At 43.7% G+C, this 16,279-nt stretch overlaps 1 protein-coding gene across 1 annotated transcript in view; it reads right to left on the bottom strand.

Annotated features, from left to right (window-relative positions):
• Positions 1 to 727: 727 nt before the first annotated feature.
• DHH (desert hedgehog signaling molecule) overlaps positions 728 to 16,279 on the bottom strand; it is a 114,742-nt gene continuing 99,190 nt past the window's right edge. The window contains exon 3 of the mRNA XM_086936478.1: positions 728 to 7,245. Coding sequence (XP_086792604.1) covers positions 6,572 to 7,245 — 674 coding nt within the window. The 3' untranslated portion in view covers positions 728 to 6,571. The remainder of the gene's footprint in view (positions 7,246 to 16,279) is intronic.

The following is a 16,279-nucleotide window of genomic DNA, read 5'->3' as shown; positions in this document are numbered from 1 at the left end:
CATCTGCAGCAGCAGAAACATCAGCTGCCATTGACACTGCCCTGAGAACACCAAACAAAGCATCAGACAAAAACTGCACCTGATCCTCAGTTTTGCTGAAGAGATCAGCATAGTCCTTCATCACCTGGAGGCCAGAGGCAAGGTTCTGAAAGTCTATCACGAAGAAATATGCTGAATAGTTGTGATCTAACAGCAAGGCTCGAGTACAGCCTCGGTCATTCGGAGCAGCTTCTTCCATGTCCAGAAAAGTTGACCACTCGGCTGACATGCATGACGGCAACACATGCTGAATAAAGGGGGTCCATATTACTAATGGATTATGTTCTGAGCAGAAACTGGGAAATTGATGCATTTCCCTTCACTAAAAGATGCTTCATAGCTCTGCACTTGGGGAACATGAAAGCAACAGACCCACAGGGCTGTGGAAATTAGATCCAACTAGTGACAGGAGTTCCAGTGAGCCTGACACATCAATGACTTTACACTGGTGTCTATGAACCTCCCACCCCAACCCATTCCCTAGGAATCAAATGCCATCTCGCCCTCTGTGGTATTCAGACTTTGGCAGGATGTAGTCACTCAGTGACTTCAGAATGATTCAAAGGACATCTTCCTTTCTTTCGTGAGCCATTCCCAGAAGAGGAGGCTGAAAGAGGAAGTTTGAAGTTCAATTTCTGAAAACCTAAAAGAGCTGCTTAGCCCAAAGAATTTCCACAAGATATCTCCCAGCATCTCTTCAGTCTGCGTCCAAATATCAAGTAGATGTGGTGAGGAGGAGGCAATTCATCTGCAATGGTTCTCAGATGCCTTCAATGCTTCCACAAGAGAAGATGTTTGTCGCTTTGTGCTGTATTTATACATACTGTCCAACCATTATTGCTACTTAAGTGTGTGAAGCACTATGCTTCTCTTTGCACCATTTAATATAAAATGGTACCTCTTCCACCCATACTTCTTCGAAACTGGACACATACATGCCCCAGATGCTTAGTATCTGCCAAACTCCCAATTTACACAGGACAAGCTTTCTGGGTAATGGCCCAACTTGTTTCATTCCAAGATGGAGTCACCTGAGGTTCTTGCAGTCGAGCCCCATTGAAATCAATCAGACTTAAACTACAGGGGGTGCTCAGGCAATGGGGATCCATCCCTGAGGCGACAGTGCTGAGGCTCATATTCTTCCACCCAAGTGACCCTAGCAGGAAACAGAGGCATCCCCTGTAGCCTACGAGTAATTCTGCATAAGACTAGCCACCCTGGCACCACAGTGGTTTGCATTCTCTCTTTAAATTTTCATAGGACTTTCAGAGCAGTGGCATCTGGTGAAGTACACAGGTGTCAATTTTAAAGTTTCTCTTTCTGAGCATTGGGGTGCCTGTAGTGAGTACTGTAGACACTTAATAAGTAATGACAGCGAGGTGGGAAGGACGAGGAGGTAATACCGTTTTTGAATCTTGAAAACTCTATAAACCAATAGAAACATAGCTTTTCTATCTGACTGGTTCGACTCGACTAACATAAACTACGTTTTTCTGTTCTCATTGCCCTTCTCGGCCAATAGAAAGATCATGTTTTTTACCTGGCAAGTTTTCCTCAGCCAATAGCAATTTGCTGTTTGCTCATGAGGCCATTTTAAATGAGACATTTCTAAATGAAATATTTCAAAAATCTTTAACAAATGATTTGAGTGAAATAACCCTACTGACTGGTCTCTGGCACATTAGATCTGCCTCCACCCAACCGGATCTGTCTGTCTCTCTTGATATGCCTATCCTTACTTGTCTTTCACTGTCTCTACATGTCTTTGCTGGTCTCAACCTTTCCTGAGCTCTCTCTATGCCCCCCTAAGTGACTTTGAGCCCCGCAATTGTTCCCCCGCAAACTGAAGCCCGCCTGCATCTGTCTATGCCCATCTTAATTGGTGCCAGGGACATTTTAAGGATTTTGGATGCCTGGGGCCAAACATACTTTGGAGGCCCCTGTTTGGAACAGCTTTGAATTTATGATCAAGTTTCAGCTCTTTCATGCCCTCTTTGGCCGTGTCACTGGCAGTGCACAAGCACATTCCAAATGCTAAATGTGTTTACATCTAATATTCAGAGATGGTCATGTGTGTTTTCAATATTGTAACACAGCAGCAGCTCACTAATATTACTGCAATAATCTCTGTGACACCCTCCCATTTATCAGGTTTCTGTCTTAATCTAAAAGAAACTTTTTTATGGATGTTGCATGAATCTCATAAATAATATTTCTCAGCAAAATGTCTGTAATAGTCTCTCAAACATCAACCACAGTAACAATAAATAAAGGAAAACGGTATTTAAAACAATCTGTTTAAGAATGATTCAAGGTCATCAGGGCAAGACCCTCTGCAGAACAGAACTGGCTCTAAAACGCCCATGCCTTAAAACGTCTCGGATGGCGTGCCTCTTCTAAACCGTCTCTGCCCTCGTGCTGTCACTAGAACTCCCTGACCAGCTGATTGTTGTCACTTCCAGCCCCAGCCTGTATGCCTCTGCCCCCCCTTAACTTCGTCTGTCTCAGCCCACATACTACGACCGCCTCTGCCTCTCTTGACCAGCAGTCTCTTTCTCTCAAAGTACGTCGGTGTCCCCCTCCCAGTCTGCCTCGGGTACTCATAATTTGACTGTCTCTTCCTCTCCTGTTAAGTCTCAATCACGTAGGTCTTTTAGTCTCGTCTCTGCTCCAGTCTCTATCCGGTCCAGCCCCGCCTGTCTCTTTGTTTCTCTGTCGCTGCTGCTCTTTGTCTCTGAGCCATTGTCCTAAAACACTGATTGGTCGGGGGCAGGAGGCGTGGTCTAATTAAAGGCAAGCTTGCCTGGCCGGAACTGGCCGGTGGCAGTGACAGTGCTTTCAATCTACATGGCAGGGTAGACTGATCCGATCTCAGTGTTTATATGTTGCCGATGGAGTTCTTTTACTCTGACCGAGTTAGCTAGTTATGCATCAAGCTATCAAGAGTTTGTGCTCATATTCTGATTAAAAGAAGTTGACAATCAGCACGAGCAAAACCAAACCCTCTAAGAGGAATATAAAAGGGGACCCAATAAAGCTATCCTAGAAGTCTACAAGATAAAGGCAATTACAGCATCGATTTACAGTCCAGATATCTGGGGCTATGCAAGGATGCCTGAGTTATAGAAAATCTAAGTCTATTTCTGGAGGAAATGCTGCTTCCGGACCAGACACACCACTGAAGTCCAGGTCAAACCCGTAAAAGCAGCGATGGAGGTTAGCAAGGATATTATGTGCAAGGATTCGGCTAAATCCCCATGCTGAAGTTCATTCATAAGCTCTCCATGAAGTTACCACGTTGGATTAGTAGGGGAAAACTATAGGATAACCCTAACATGTTAAGTACAACAGGTATTGCAGTGACAAACACTAGCTATTGGCAGATGACAACCTACAATTGCTACTGAGGGTTTGTTGCTGAAAATGTATCTGGATCTAAGGGAGAAGTGTGGCTCAGGGGTTAGAGGCGGCAGACCCGGACGCTGAGATCGGTCCTGGACCAGGGTTCAATTCCCCGCCTCGGCGGGTCTTGGGCTAAAAATTCCACAGACTCGATAATTCTCGCTCCGGTGCCTTCTCGACTCACGGGTTCACACTCTGCGACTCTGGGCAATAGCTTGCTTAATCTCCACAACGGCCCCTCGCGGCGGGATGCCTGACTTTCACCTTGTGGATACCCGCTGGGGCTATCACACAGGGGAATATCAGGACGGGTTCCCTAAGCAAGCGCCGGGACACCCACTGCGGGTAGCTGTGCGCTATATAAGCTCAATTACATTTACAAGAACTGAAATACGCATTGTACCCTACCGTGATGCAATTGTGTGAATAGCTACATAGTCTCCATACTTAAAATTCGGGCCATTGCCTCTATTATCTATCACTGCAGCATGGTCTTCACATAACATACATAGTGGTTTATGTAATTGGTAATTGAGAGGCCCAAAAACAATGGTTCATTTCTTCTTCTTTTGTTCTAAATCTGCTGTCCTGCTGAAGCACATGTTGGTCCCCTGATAAGGAACGAAAGACTAAACACCGTTAATGAAACAGTGGTGCTACGCTGTGGAACTGAAACGCCGAACATCTTTGTTACTATCACAGCCAACATTGAGATTCCCAGGCCTCTTTTTAAATGTCCTTATTAACAATTCCATAAGAAATGATTACTAGGACTTTGATTTTTGATCTGTGAACTAACTAACAATGCTTTCCCATCTCTTGTCCCTGTTGGCTAATGGTCTGTATTGTTAATTCTATTCTTTACTGGTTCTAATGAGCATTGGATATTTGTTATGCATGGGTTTTTATTGGAATTTTGCATGTTTGAAATTATAATATTGTTTATAGATGATATTGCTTTTAGCTGAAAGATTAAAATCTTTTGCTGGTTGATTGATTGCACGCCTGTTTCACTCATTTGCTCTCCTCTTCTTCTTTGGAGTCAAATCTACCTGCCGGGCATCCAGAAGCTGTTCTACAAAGGCCAAAATGACAGAGATGGCAATTAACCCCCGTGCAATGTTTCTGCCTAGAGGCAGAAATCCGCACCTGAGTCCTGGCAATGGTTCAGCCAATGAAGAGAGGAATCTGCGTGAATCCACATTTGAATCACAAGGGGGTGGTGGTGATGGGGGCTCGGAGAAGAGCCCCCAGCCACCCCATCCCCATTGAGTAATGAGTTATAGATCAGTGGCAACAGAACCACCTCAGAGATCATTTATGTATTGCTTTGACTAAGACAGAGGCTTCAAGCTACATGGTGGAACCTTCAGTGCCTGGTTCTTCAAAGTGCCTCCTACAACTTCACTGCAACTTGAAAGACAGATCTGCCCCTTTTTCTGACAGTTGTCTTGGTATTCCATAAGACCCTTCTAGATAGATTGTAACTAAGTCCCAGTTCTATTTATGTAACTAAGGTAATAAAAGATAGCCCTAGGTTTACCGGCATTTGTGCAGTTTTTAATTGCATTACCTATGGTTTGTTTGTGTGTGTTTCAGTTCCAGGCATTAATTTTCAGATCTACCACTGACCAGTGTTAAAAGTCTGCAGCTTTGCATTTACTTCATTGTCATTCAACCCAAGGATCTCCTGTTAATTAGTGAAACAAAGGGTGTGGTCTCCGGAGACTTGGTAGAAGTAGAGCGTCTCTGCTTTGTGGTGGTTCAGCATGGGAAGCGGTCGGTGATCATTCAGAGCATAGGGTTGTGAGGCCTATTTGCACAATGAAGCAGCCACACTTGCCTTTTGACCTATTTTTACCCCTCTCTCTTACTCTCATTTCTCTATGATTGTCTTCCTGTCTCTTTCACGCAGAGCCTTGATAAATGTCTTTCTTCCATTGGGAACTTCCAGGGTAGTGAATCTGTGGGTATTTCCGGGACACCCGGGGTTCATTCCAGATCCTGTCTCTTGCTGCCTTTGGATGATGTCTCTGTGGGACTCTCTTAATTGCTAGGTTTCTCTCTCTGCCCTTCTTTACATCCCTACATCTTCACTCCATAAGAAGCTGGAGGGACAGAACAAGTATCTAGGGAAGCAGCAACATCACCCCTAGGACGTCTTGTGGGTTTCTTGGACTGCTGGGAGGTTCTGCTAAGAGTCTGGAGCTGGATCCCTCTCTCTAGGTTTTTGTCTAAGCCAGACTCTCTCGTAGTGGGGGGATACTGGAGTCAGAGGTCCACAAACTAGAGAGGATCTGAGAGTCATCGTCGTTTAGACAAGGAAGCAGCATCTCTAAGACTAACAGAGTCTCCAAGTCAGAGCTGATCAGGTTAGGAAGCTCTGGGAGTCTTACTTGCTTAAAAGGGTAGCCCCATCAAGGGACATGGCGGCCCCAGACTGCCATTCCCTGAGTCAAAGTCCAGTAGAATCGAAGGGCCTAAGCTAAGGGTCAAATGTGCCCAGACTAGTTGTGTCTCAAAGTATGGGGTGCAAAGCGTATATGCAGAACAATGTAGAGACTCTACGGTGGTACTCGCTACACTTGATCACCAGAGGGCGCAGTATGTAAGGGCACCCCTCACTGGCCAGGCAGGGCACTGGTAGCATCTTCCACATTTGGATGGAACACCTGAAGCCTCGGGTCCAACTCTGTCCCAAGGACGGACACTTATCATTTCCTTAAAAAACTAAAGGAGTGAGGTTTTGAAAAAACCGTGGAGTCTCAGAAGCGCAGTTTGATTAAAACACACAGAGGTGCGACCGATGGCCCGGCAAGGCACTACCGGCTTTTACACACAAGTCTCAGTAGAAGCGTGTCAGGGACCTTCCAGCGCAGGGCAAAGGTCGGTAACACAAAAGCCTACAGCAAGCCCCCCAGTGCTCATGCTGGCCTGGGGGTATAATTTGGGGCTTTGTCCTGCGCACTACAAGGCACTCGGCAGAGGAGAATGTGCAGGGAGGGCAGCGTTACAGTTGTCCAACTCTCTGCCCTTGCTGCCTGCTCCTGGGCACGGTGGGCATCGACCACCCTGGGTTCCGCCGCCCCTAGACTGCCCTCATGGATCTTTGCTTTTCACCCAGGGATTCTTAGGGGTGCGATCGGTCCCATTCAAGAATGGCCTGTGCCACTCTGTAGAGCAGCTGAGGGTACCAATGCACCCCTACACTGGGAGTGCTTGTGCGTCCTACACCTGGCCCCCAGGAAGGCAAAAGCGACGTTAGTGTGTGGACCAACCTCAGGGGGCTGAATGCCCAGTGTGCCCAAGAGTGACTGTCGATCACTGCGTAGCAAGACGCCAGCACATTGTTCACCAGTAGAGTTCCCTGTGCCGTCAGCGGAGCGTAGACCCCCACATCCTCCTCCATGGACACCCTGATCACTCTAGCGGGGCGGAGTTGAGCAACGCCCTTGCTGTAAGTTTGCACCCAGTCCCCCACCCGCACCAGACTGGCATACACTGGGGAAAAGTCTGCTGTGCTATTGGCAACAATGCTCCTGGCCACAAAGACCAGATGCGAGGGGGTGAGGAGCAATTTCTGCGCAGGAGGGTCCATCTCCACCGCAACAAAGGAAGTCTGTCGATAAAAGTCCCGGTCCAGGAAGAGCAGGACCTCAGTGGGCACCACCTGCCCCATGCTGTCCACAGAGAGCACCATGTCCCCAAGACGCAGTTCAGAGAGGCTGACACGTTGCCCGCTCAGTAGCAGCACAGTGGCGGACCCTGGGAAGCAGCCGCCAGCTCGAATAGCCAAAGAGTTATCTAGAAGTCAGAAAAGAGAAAGAATTTAGACAATGAAGAGGGTAGAGCTGAGCGTCATAACTCAAGTACAAAAGAACTCATGTATTTCTACAACTATAAATGAAGGGGGCATTGAGGACATTCACACCAGTGCATTGGGAGTTCTGTAACAAATGAATGTGCACGCTTGTGTCAGGGGCGGCTCTAGGCTCATGGCGGCCCTGGGAAGGGGGCCCCGTAAGAGGGGGTCCGGGCGGGGTGGAGCACGGAGGCCAGTTAAGAGGGGGGTGGGTCAGGGTGTTTGGAATTGGAACAGAGCCGGAGGCCACCAAATATCTGCCAGGGGCCGCCACGCAAATATGTATCCATCCTCAGAGGATTATTATATTAAGGATATATATTGGCGCGGTGGCCCCTGGGGTTTGGTGGCCCTGTGCAGGTGCACAGCTTGCACATGCCTAAGGCCGCCCCTGCTTGTGTTCAAAACACACAGAACTGTTATATATGATTTACAATGTTGATGTGATTTTTAAATACGAATGAACTACAATTCTGTATTTGACATATGTTTGAATCACAATTTTGCATGAAGCGAGTTTGAATTATGATGAAATGATCATAAAACATATGACTCATAAGATTTAAAGAGTGTTGAATTTTACTGAAGACACTAGGTTTCCACAGCTGTGCATCACGTAGGCAGTGGTTTCCAGTGCCTCTCATTGTTTTATAGCTATTGGGGTGTTTGGGCTATACCCCACATACGTGATAGCATGCACATTTGTGTTTAAGATATTTCAAAGAGATACACAATAGAATTATAGAAACACAGAAAAGAGGTGTGCAGGCCCACTACCCTTATTGGCTGTTCTAATGTCAAACACATCTGTACATTCACACCAGTACAACATATGTTGACATGGCCCGTGGCAATGTCAGACCCAACCTGGTCATTCACACAGTCCAACAGAGATAGGACATGGCTTATGGCAAGTCAAACACAACTTGCACATTAACACCAGCCCTACAAAAATAGAAAAAAGCCAATGGCAACTTCAAACCGAACCAATCCATTCACACCAGTCCAACATAAGTAGGACATGGCCTGCGGCAATGTCAGTCCCTGTAACAGGCAGCGCACTACCCAGATGCATTCATGAAGTTTCGGGCATCAAGACATTTCCACCCACAGCCAGTGAGCACCCATTCACATCTACTCTATCAGTTCCAAACTCAGTTGACTGTTCCAAAAGAACTTTTCAACCCTCCTCTAAGACTTCCAAAACTCCAGTTCCCTCCTCCTCTGTTAGTTCCAAAATATGCATTCCAACTTCCTCTGTCAGGTCTAACCACCCCTGACAGGTCCAAATGACCCATTTTAACCTCCTCTGACGGCTCCAAAAGATGTCTTTTATCCTCATCTGACAGTTCCAAGAATTCTTTCCAACTTCCTCTGATAGTTCTGAAAGACCTATTCCAACCTTCAATGCCACCTCCAAAAGGCCAAAATGCCTGTTCCAGCCTCATCTGACAGTCCCAGAAGAACCATTCCAACCACCTTTGTGAGAACCCAAAAACGTGTTCAACCTCCTTTGACAGTTCCAAAATATTTATTCGAACCATTTCTGACAGCTCCAAAAGAACAGTTCCAAACTCCTCTGACAGTTCCCAAAGACCCTTCCCAATCTCTTCTGACAGTTCCAAAGAACAGTTCCAGACTCCTCTGACAATTCCCAAGACCCTTTCTAACCTATTCTGACAGTTCCAAAATAACAGTTCCAAACTCCTCTGACAGTTCCAAAAGACCCATTCCAACCTCTTCTGATTGTTCTGAAAGACCTGTTCCAGTCTTCTATGTCACATCTAAAAGATCATTTCGACCTCATCTGACAGTTCTAAAAGAACCATTCCAAAAACTGGTTCCAAAGTCCTCTGACAGTTCCAAATGCTCCTTCCCAACCTCCTCTGTCAATTCCAACTTCCTTTGACAGTTCTAAACAATTCATTCAAGTCTCCTCTGACAGTTAACACCTCTGACAGACAGTTCCAAATGATCCATCCCAACGTCCGCTGTCAATTCCAACCTCCTTTGACAGTTTCAAATGATCCTTCCCAACCTCCTCAGTCAATTCCAACCTCCTTTGACAGTTCCAAAAGACTCATTCAAGTCTCCTCTGACAGTTCCAAAACATACATTTCAAAATCCTCTATCAGTTCCGAATGATGCCACAACCTCTTCTATCAGTTCCAAAAGACCCATTTCTACTTTCTCTGTCTGTTCCAAAAGATCTGTTACAAGCTCCTCGGACAGTTCCTAAATAACTGTTCCAACCTTCTCTGTCAGTTCCAGGAGACCTCTTCCAACTTTGTCAGTTTTAAAAAAACGGTCCCAGCCACCTTTGATAGTTTTAGAAGCACCCGCTCCATTCTCCCATGTTAGTTCCAAAATACCAGTTCCAAACTTCTCTGTCTGTTTTACAACACCTGTTCCAACCTACCCAGTCTGTTCCACAAAACCGGTTCCTACCTCCTTGTTCCAAAATACCTATTATTAAAAACCCATCTGACAGTTCCAAAAGACTTGTTTCAACATCCTCTTACAGTTCCAAAACACGTTTCAACCGCCTCTGACAGTTACAAAGCACACGTTACAACCGCCTCTGACAGTTCCAAAACACACGTCATGCTCCCATGTCAGTTCCAAAAGACCAGTCCTTACCTCCTCTGACAGTTCAAAAAGACCCGTCCCACCCAGCCTTCCCTGTCAAGTACAAAAGATCTGGCCCAATCTACACTGACAGTTCCAAAAACAGTTCCTACCTCCTCTGAAAGATCCAAGAGACCTGTTCAAACCTCCTATGTCAGTTCTAAAAGATGGAGGGCATTGGGAACAAAACATCCACCTTCTCCCATAATCTGCAAGAGACCAAGGGCGCCAAGCAGTGCCTGAACTCCCCTACCTCATAGCATCTGCGTAGCAGAGAAACGTTGATTTTTGTACTCTCTTTCCTGGACTACCACTAAATTGCAGGTAGGCGAACTGCTTACCATCACAAGCTATTTAAATGTAGATTACCCTATCTTTTACTTCAATTCGAAAATTCAGCCTCTCAAACACAGGGAATGTTCTGTTGCCCAAGAAGTTATTTCTAAATGAATCAAACGTTCCTATAGCTTTAAAAAAAAACTACAACAGAAGGTCATCATGAAGAAACACTACACTACATCCATAGACGTGTCTGAGTAAATAGTCACCTACATGAAGTGGGGAAGGCCTATCTCTAAAACCTTCCCTGCATGGTTACATGTTGGCTAGCCATGCTGATAATGTTCTGTGTGTGAACACAGTACAGCAGACCACCTGTTCATGCCACTGGGAATAACCTTCAGAAGAGTGGTATGAAGCACTTTAAATATATACCTTATTACCTGTCTGTGAATTTGGATGGAGTGGCAATTATGAGGGCTGTCAAATGAAAGAAGCCCATTGGACAATGTTGCTCTTTTTTTGGATCAGAATCTTACAAATCTTATGCTAGGGATATATATGTACATTGATATACATACATATATATACATATATATATATATATATTACCTACTGGCGGTCGCCAGTAGGCAGTTATAGTTAGGACCTAGTTTCCATAGGAAATCCGCAACATTCTATTGGGAATAACTTTGGCGCCGGTTGATGAATCTCCGCGAATTTCTCAAAGAAGATGGCCCGCTACGCTCCGCTCCTTCCCTGACAGTCTCGGGAAGATTCGTCAAGCGGGGGCCGAGAAAAAAGGGGGGTCCCAAAACGTGTTTTCCCCATGTTAATTTCCATAGGACGTTTAGACACGGCTACAGCCCGAACCGCTGAACGGAATTACACCAAATTTGGGAAAATGGTAGGGTCTGGTACGCAGATCATGCTTTTGTTTAAATGGTGTAAATCCCTCCAGTAGTTGCTGAGAAAATTAAAGTTGAAATCAATTATATATCTATAAGCACGCACCGTGCGCGCACCGTGCGCGCACCTTGCCGTGTACGAGCTTCATGCTGATTGGCTGCCACTGTCTGCCAACACTCTAAAACAGAAATTGTTGGCAGCCATCTTGTGCCTCGGTAGACTGAGGCACAGGAAAGCAGAAAAACAAACGTGTAGAACTCATATATATATATATATATATATATACATACACATAGATAGATATACACACACACACACACACATATATATATATATATATATATATATATATATATATATATATATATATATATATATATATATATATATATATATATATATATATATATATATATATATTCACTGAAAAAACCATAGGTTTAACACATGTTATAGTTAGGAATTAGCATTTAAAAAACCTTGCAAATTCACTGAAAAAAACGTAGGTTTTACACACGTTATAGTTAGGAAGTAGCATTTACAAAACCTTTGAAATTCACAGAAAAAAACGTAGGCTTCACACATGTTATAGTTAGCTGGATATTTCACTCATATAAAACCATTGAAATTCCCCGGTTATAGTTAGTTCAGCTAACTATGACTCGCGCGCCCGCAATGCACTGCTGATGACGTCACATATTACATCACTCATGACATGCTCAGTGACATCACTCATGACATCACTGATGACATCTCAAATGACATCACTGATGAAATCATCCAGTGAATGGGTGTTTTTCTGAAAATTAAATATGTTTTATATATGTATATCTGAAGGTTGATGGAAGAAGAAATGGGTATATACGTGTATAAATGGCTGCTTTTTTGGTGAAAAATAGATTGTATAACTGACTGATTAAGTGTATCTTAATGAATACATGGGTTAGTGAGTAATGTTTTAATATATACATTTCTGTATCAGTCTCTCACTTTCTGTATAAGTGGCTGCATGTGTTGGTGAGTAGCTATATGAGTGATACATGAGTGTCTATATTAAGCATGGGCGAATTTTGCGAATCTCGTGTTCGCGAATTTTGCGGATTTGCGAACTCGCAATTCGCAAAATCCGCGAATTCTCGCGAATTTTTTTTTGTGTGTTCGCGCGGGTTTCTGCCAGTTCGCGAGGGTTTTGTACAATTTCGCAAACGCGAACTTACCTGTCGGGTCGCAAGTTTCGCGAACTTGTTGTGTCTACGTATCCAGCCTGTTTGGGACACTCTTCTTCATCACTGCCACTCTCTGTCACCACTGCCACTCTCTGACTACTCATGCCACCCTCTGGCCCACCCATGCCACCCTCTGTTTCATCACAGCACCCTCTGGTTGTCCAGTCAGTGTACATTATTGTGGCAAAGCAAGCACACCTTCCCTGCCTCAAGTGACCTGAATTAATTTGGGGCTGATTAATGTGTCACAGAATATTTTTTTAGCTGGCACCTGCTTCCTTAGTGCTTCCTGATTAGTGATCTTTTGCACTTGCTAAGTGCTTTCATTGTTGCAAAATTAGTTACAACACCTGCCCTGCCCCAACTGACAATAATGAATTAGGGGCTGATTAATGGATTTGAACTTCCAGCCTGGCTCCTGCTTGTCTCCCTTAGCTGTAATTCAGGACCTTTGTGGCATATGTGTAACTATTCTGAGGTTCAGAGCAGGGTCACATAATAGTTGCAACTGGCAACTGAACTCTGGAGGGGCCCCTCAGGAAGCACTACAGGAAATGGCTACTAATGATGAGCCTGAACTTTTGAACCTGGTAAGTAGTTTCAGTTTTGCTAAGATCGTATTTCTGCAATTTTGCGCTTATTCGCGGGGCGCGAAGTTGTACTGGGAAGCCGCGAACTCACGCGAACAGTGCGAGCAAAATCCGCTGCTCGCGGATTTGCGGATTTTGCGGGAGATTCGCGAATCTCGCGGATTGCGAATTTACCGAAAATCCGCAAAATCCGCGAGCGAAACGGATTTTCCGCCCATGTTTAGTCTATATAGGTTATTGTTTGTTTGATTATCAGTAGGAGTGTCTGAGTGTCTGTATGCTTCGTTGGGAGGTCTTACGTAGTGCATAGATGCATGAATGAGTGAGTTTCTGCTTGTATGTGTTGAAGGCAGCATATGTGCAGGACTGTATGGGTGGATGAGTGTGTGTGGTGAGTATCTATATAGGTTATTATTTGTTTTTTTTCTGTATGGGTGGATGAGTGTATATATGGGTGTGTTAGTGAATGAATGACTGTCTTAATAGTGTATTTGTGAGTAAGTACATATGTTTCAAACTAGTACATATGAGTTATGTGTGAGTAACTCTATAGATGAGTGTTGGTGTGTAACAGGATGATCACGATGTATCAGTGTATGAGTACATATGATGAGTGAGTACATGTATGAGTGACTGTATATGTCTGTTGATGAATGAGTGGATGTGTGTATAGATCTTGGAATTACTAAATAGGTGTGTTGTAAGTGGCATTGGTATGTCTATTGTATTGAAAATGTTATTTTCTAATTTTGAATGTGTGTAATAAAGGTCTTATTAGGGTGAGAGAAGGTCTGCCACTCTTCCACAAGGATGATGTCATCAGTGATGTCATTTGAGATGTCATCAGTGATGTCATGAGTGATGTCACTGACCATGTCATGAGTGATGTAATATGTGACGTCATCAGCAGTGCATTGCGGGCGCGCGAGTTATAGTTAGCTGAACTAACTATAACGGGGGAATTTCAATGGTTTTATATGAGTGAAATGTCCAGCTAACTATAACATGTGTGAAGCCTACGGTTTTTTCAGTGAATTTCAAAGGTTTTGTAAATGCTACTTCCTAACTATAACATACGTAAAGCCTACGGTTTTTTCAGTGAATTTCAAAGGTTTTGTAAATGCTACTTCCTAACTATAACGTGGGTAAAACCTACGTTTCTTTCAGTGAATTTCAAAGGTTTTTTAAATGCTAATTCCTAACTATAACATGTGTTAAACCTATGTTTTTTTCAGTGAATATATATATATAAGAGAAAACCATAGGTTTCAGGGTTTCAGGCAGGTTATAGTTAGAAATTAGCATTTGAAAAACCTTAGAAAATGACTGAAAAAAACATAGGTTTCAGGGACGTTATAGTTAGCTGGACATTTCTCTCATACAAAACCATAGAAATTCCCCCGTTATAGTTAGTTCAGCTAACTATAACTCGCGCCCTGCAAAACTTTATAAATAAATAAATGCACTGCTGATGACGTCACATATTACATCATTCATGACATGGTCAGTGACATCACTGATGCATCACTAATGACATCTCAAATGACATCACTGATGACATCATCCAGTGACTGGGTTTCTCTTTAAAGTTTAAATATGTATTATATATATGCCAAGGTGTACTGTAGAATGAGTGGGTGTATAAGTGTCTGAATGGAGGATTTAGTAGGTGCGTGACTTACTGTTTAAGTGAGTGATTACATGTGTCTTACTGAATGCATGGGTTAGTGACTAAACTGTGTGAATGTCTGTTTCAGTCTGTCTGTTGTTGTATAAGCTGCTGAATGGGTTGGTCAGTAGCTACATGAGTGTCTATATGGGTTATCAATTTGTGGCCTGAGTATTGGTATGGGTGCCTGGGTATGTGTGGGTGGGTGGAAGGTGTGAGTCTGTGCATAGATGTTTGAGAGGTTGATTCGCTGTGTGTATGGGTTCAAGAGTACATGTAGAAACAGCTGTATGGGTGGGTGAGGGTGTGTTGGTGAGTGAATGGGTGTCTCAATGGTTCATGCCCAAGTAACTACATTAAGGCAGTGTATGTGAAAGTTGAAGTATATAAATGACTATATGTAAGAGTCAGTGATTGTGAAAGTGGCTGTATGGATGAGTGTGTACTTGTATCAGTGATTGTAGAAGAGAGTACGTATGCATTTGTTTCTGTTTGAATAAGTGATGTGGTGTGTGTATAACTGTATAGGTCAGTAAATGGAAGTGTGATTGATTCTTTTCATGACTGACTAGGTGTGTGAGTAACTCTGGATGATTGGTGGTGTGTGAGTGACTGTATAGGTGTATGAGTGCTTATGATTGTGTTGTATTGATGAGTGACTACATGTATGAGTCACTGTATGGGTGAATGAGTGGATGTGTGTGTGTAGACCTAGGAATCAGTGCGTGCGTATGTAGTAACTGATATTGGTGTGTCGATGGTTTTTAAAATAGTAGTCTGTATTTTACATTGGGTGTATCAAACGTTATATTAAAGTTTGAGGAGGTGGATCAGATTTTCACGTGGATGATGTCATCAGTGATGTCACTGACATGTCTTGAATGATGTAATATGTGACGTCATCAGCAGTGCATTGCGGGGACACGAGTTATAATTAGCTAAACTAACTATAACGGGGGAATTTCTATGGTTTTGTACGAGAGAAATTTCCAACTGACTATAACGTCCCTGAAATCTATGTTTTTTTCAGTGAGTTTCTAAGGTTTTTTAAATGCTAATTTCTAACTAGAACGTACCTGAAACCTATGTTTTTTTCAGTGAATTACAAAGGTTTTTTAAATGCTAATTTCGAATTATAATGTTCATTAAACCTTTAAAACTTTAATATCCTAAAAATAGTTTTTGTCATTGTTTTTGTTTGTTATTAAAATGATATATCTTCTGTTTTCTTAAATATTAATATATACATATATATGTTTTTTGTTGTTGAGAAAAATGTGAAGTCGCACACCCATTGTGTACCTAGCTCGGTAGGTGTGCAGATTCAAACCGCCATCTTGGTAATGTTGTGAAGGATGCGCGTTTCAGTCAGCCCACTCCGCTTGCGCTTACAGGGAAGGAACTACAACGCTACATGTCATCAGCATGCCACAGCCACTCCCTCATGGCTGATTTACACCCACACCACACCCATGCAGCACAGGCGTCACAGGACATGTGACCCTGCCAATAAAAAGGGCTGGGCACACGTGCTCAACCCCATTTTCACTCTCTATCTGGGTGTATCTGTGTGCTTTATATGTTGGTGGCAGCCGGGGCACTTTGGCTGACATGGACCTCCCGCAACGTGGCGATGACTTGAGGTGCACAGAGTTGGTGGCAGCCGAAGCACTTT

Source organism: Lissotriton vulgaris, chromosome 1_1 (assembly GCF_964263255.1).
Source record: "Lissotriton vulgaris chromosome 1_1, aLisVul1.2, whole genome shotgun sequence".
NCBI classification, from domain to species: Eukaryota; Metazoa; Chordata; class Amphibia; order Caudata; family Salamandridae; genus Lissotriton; species Lissotriton vulgaris.
Note: the sequence above shows the minus strand (reverse complement) of the source record. Positions and strands in the feature narration are given on the sequence as shown.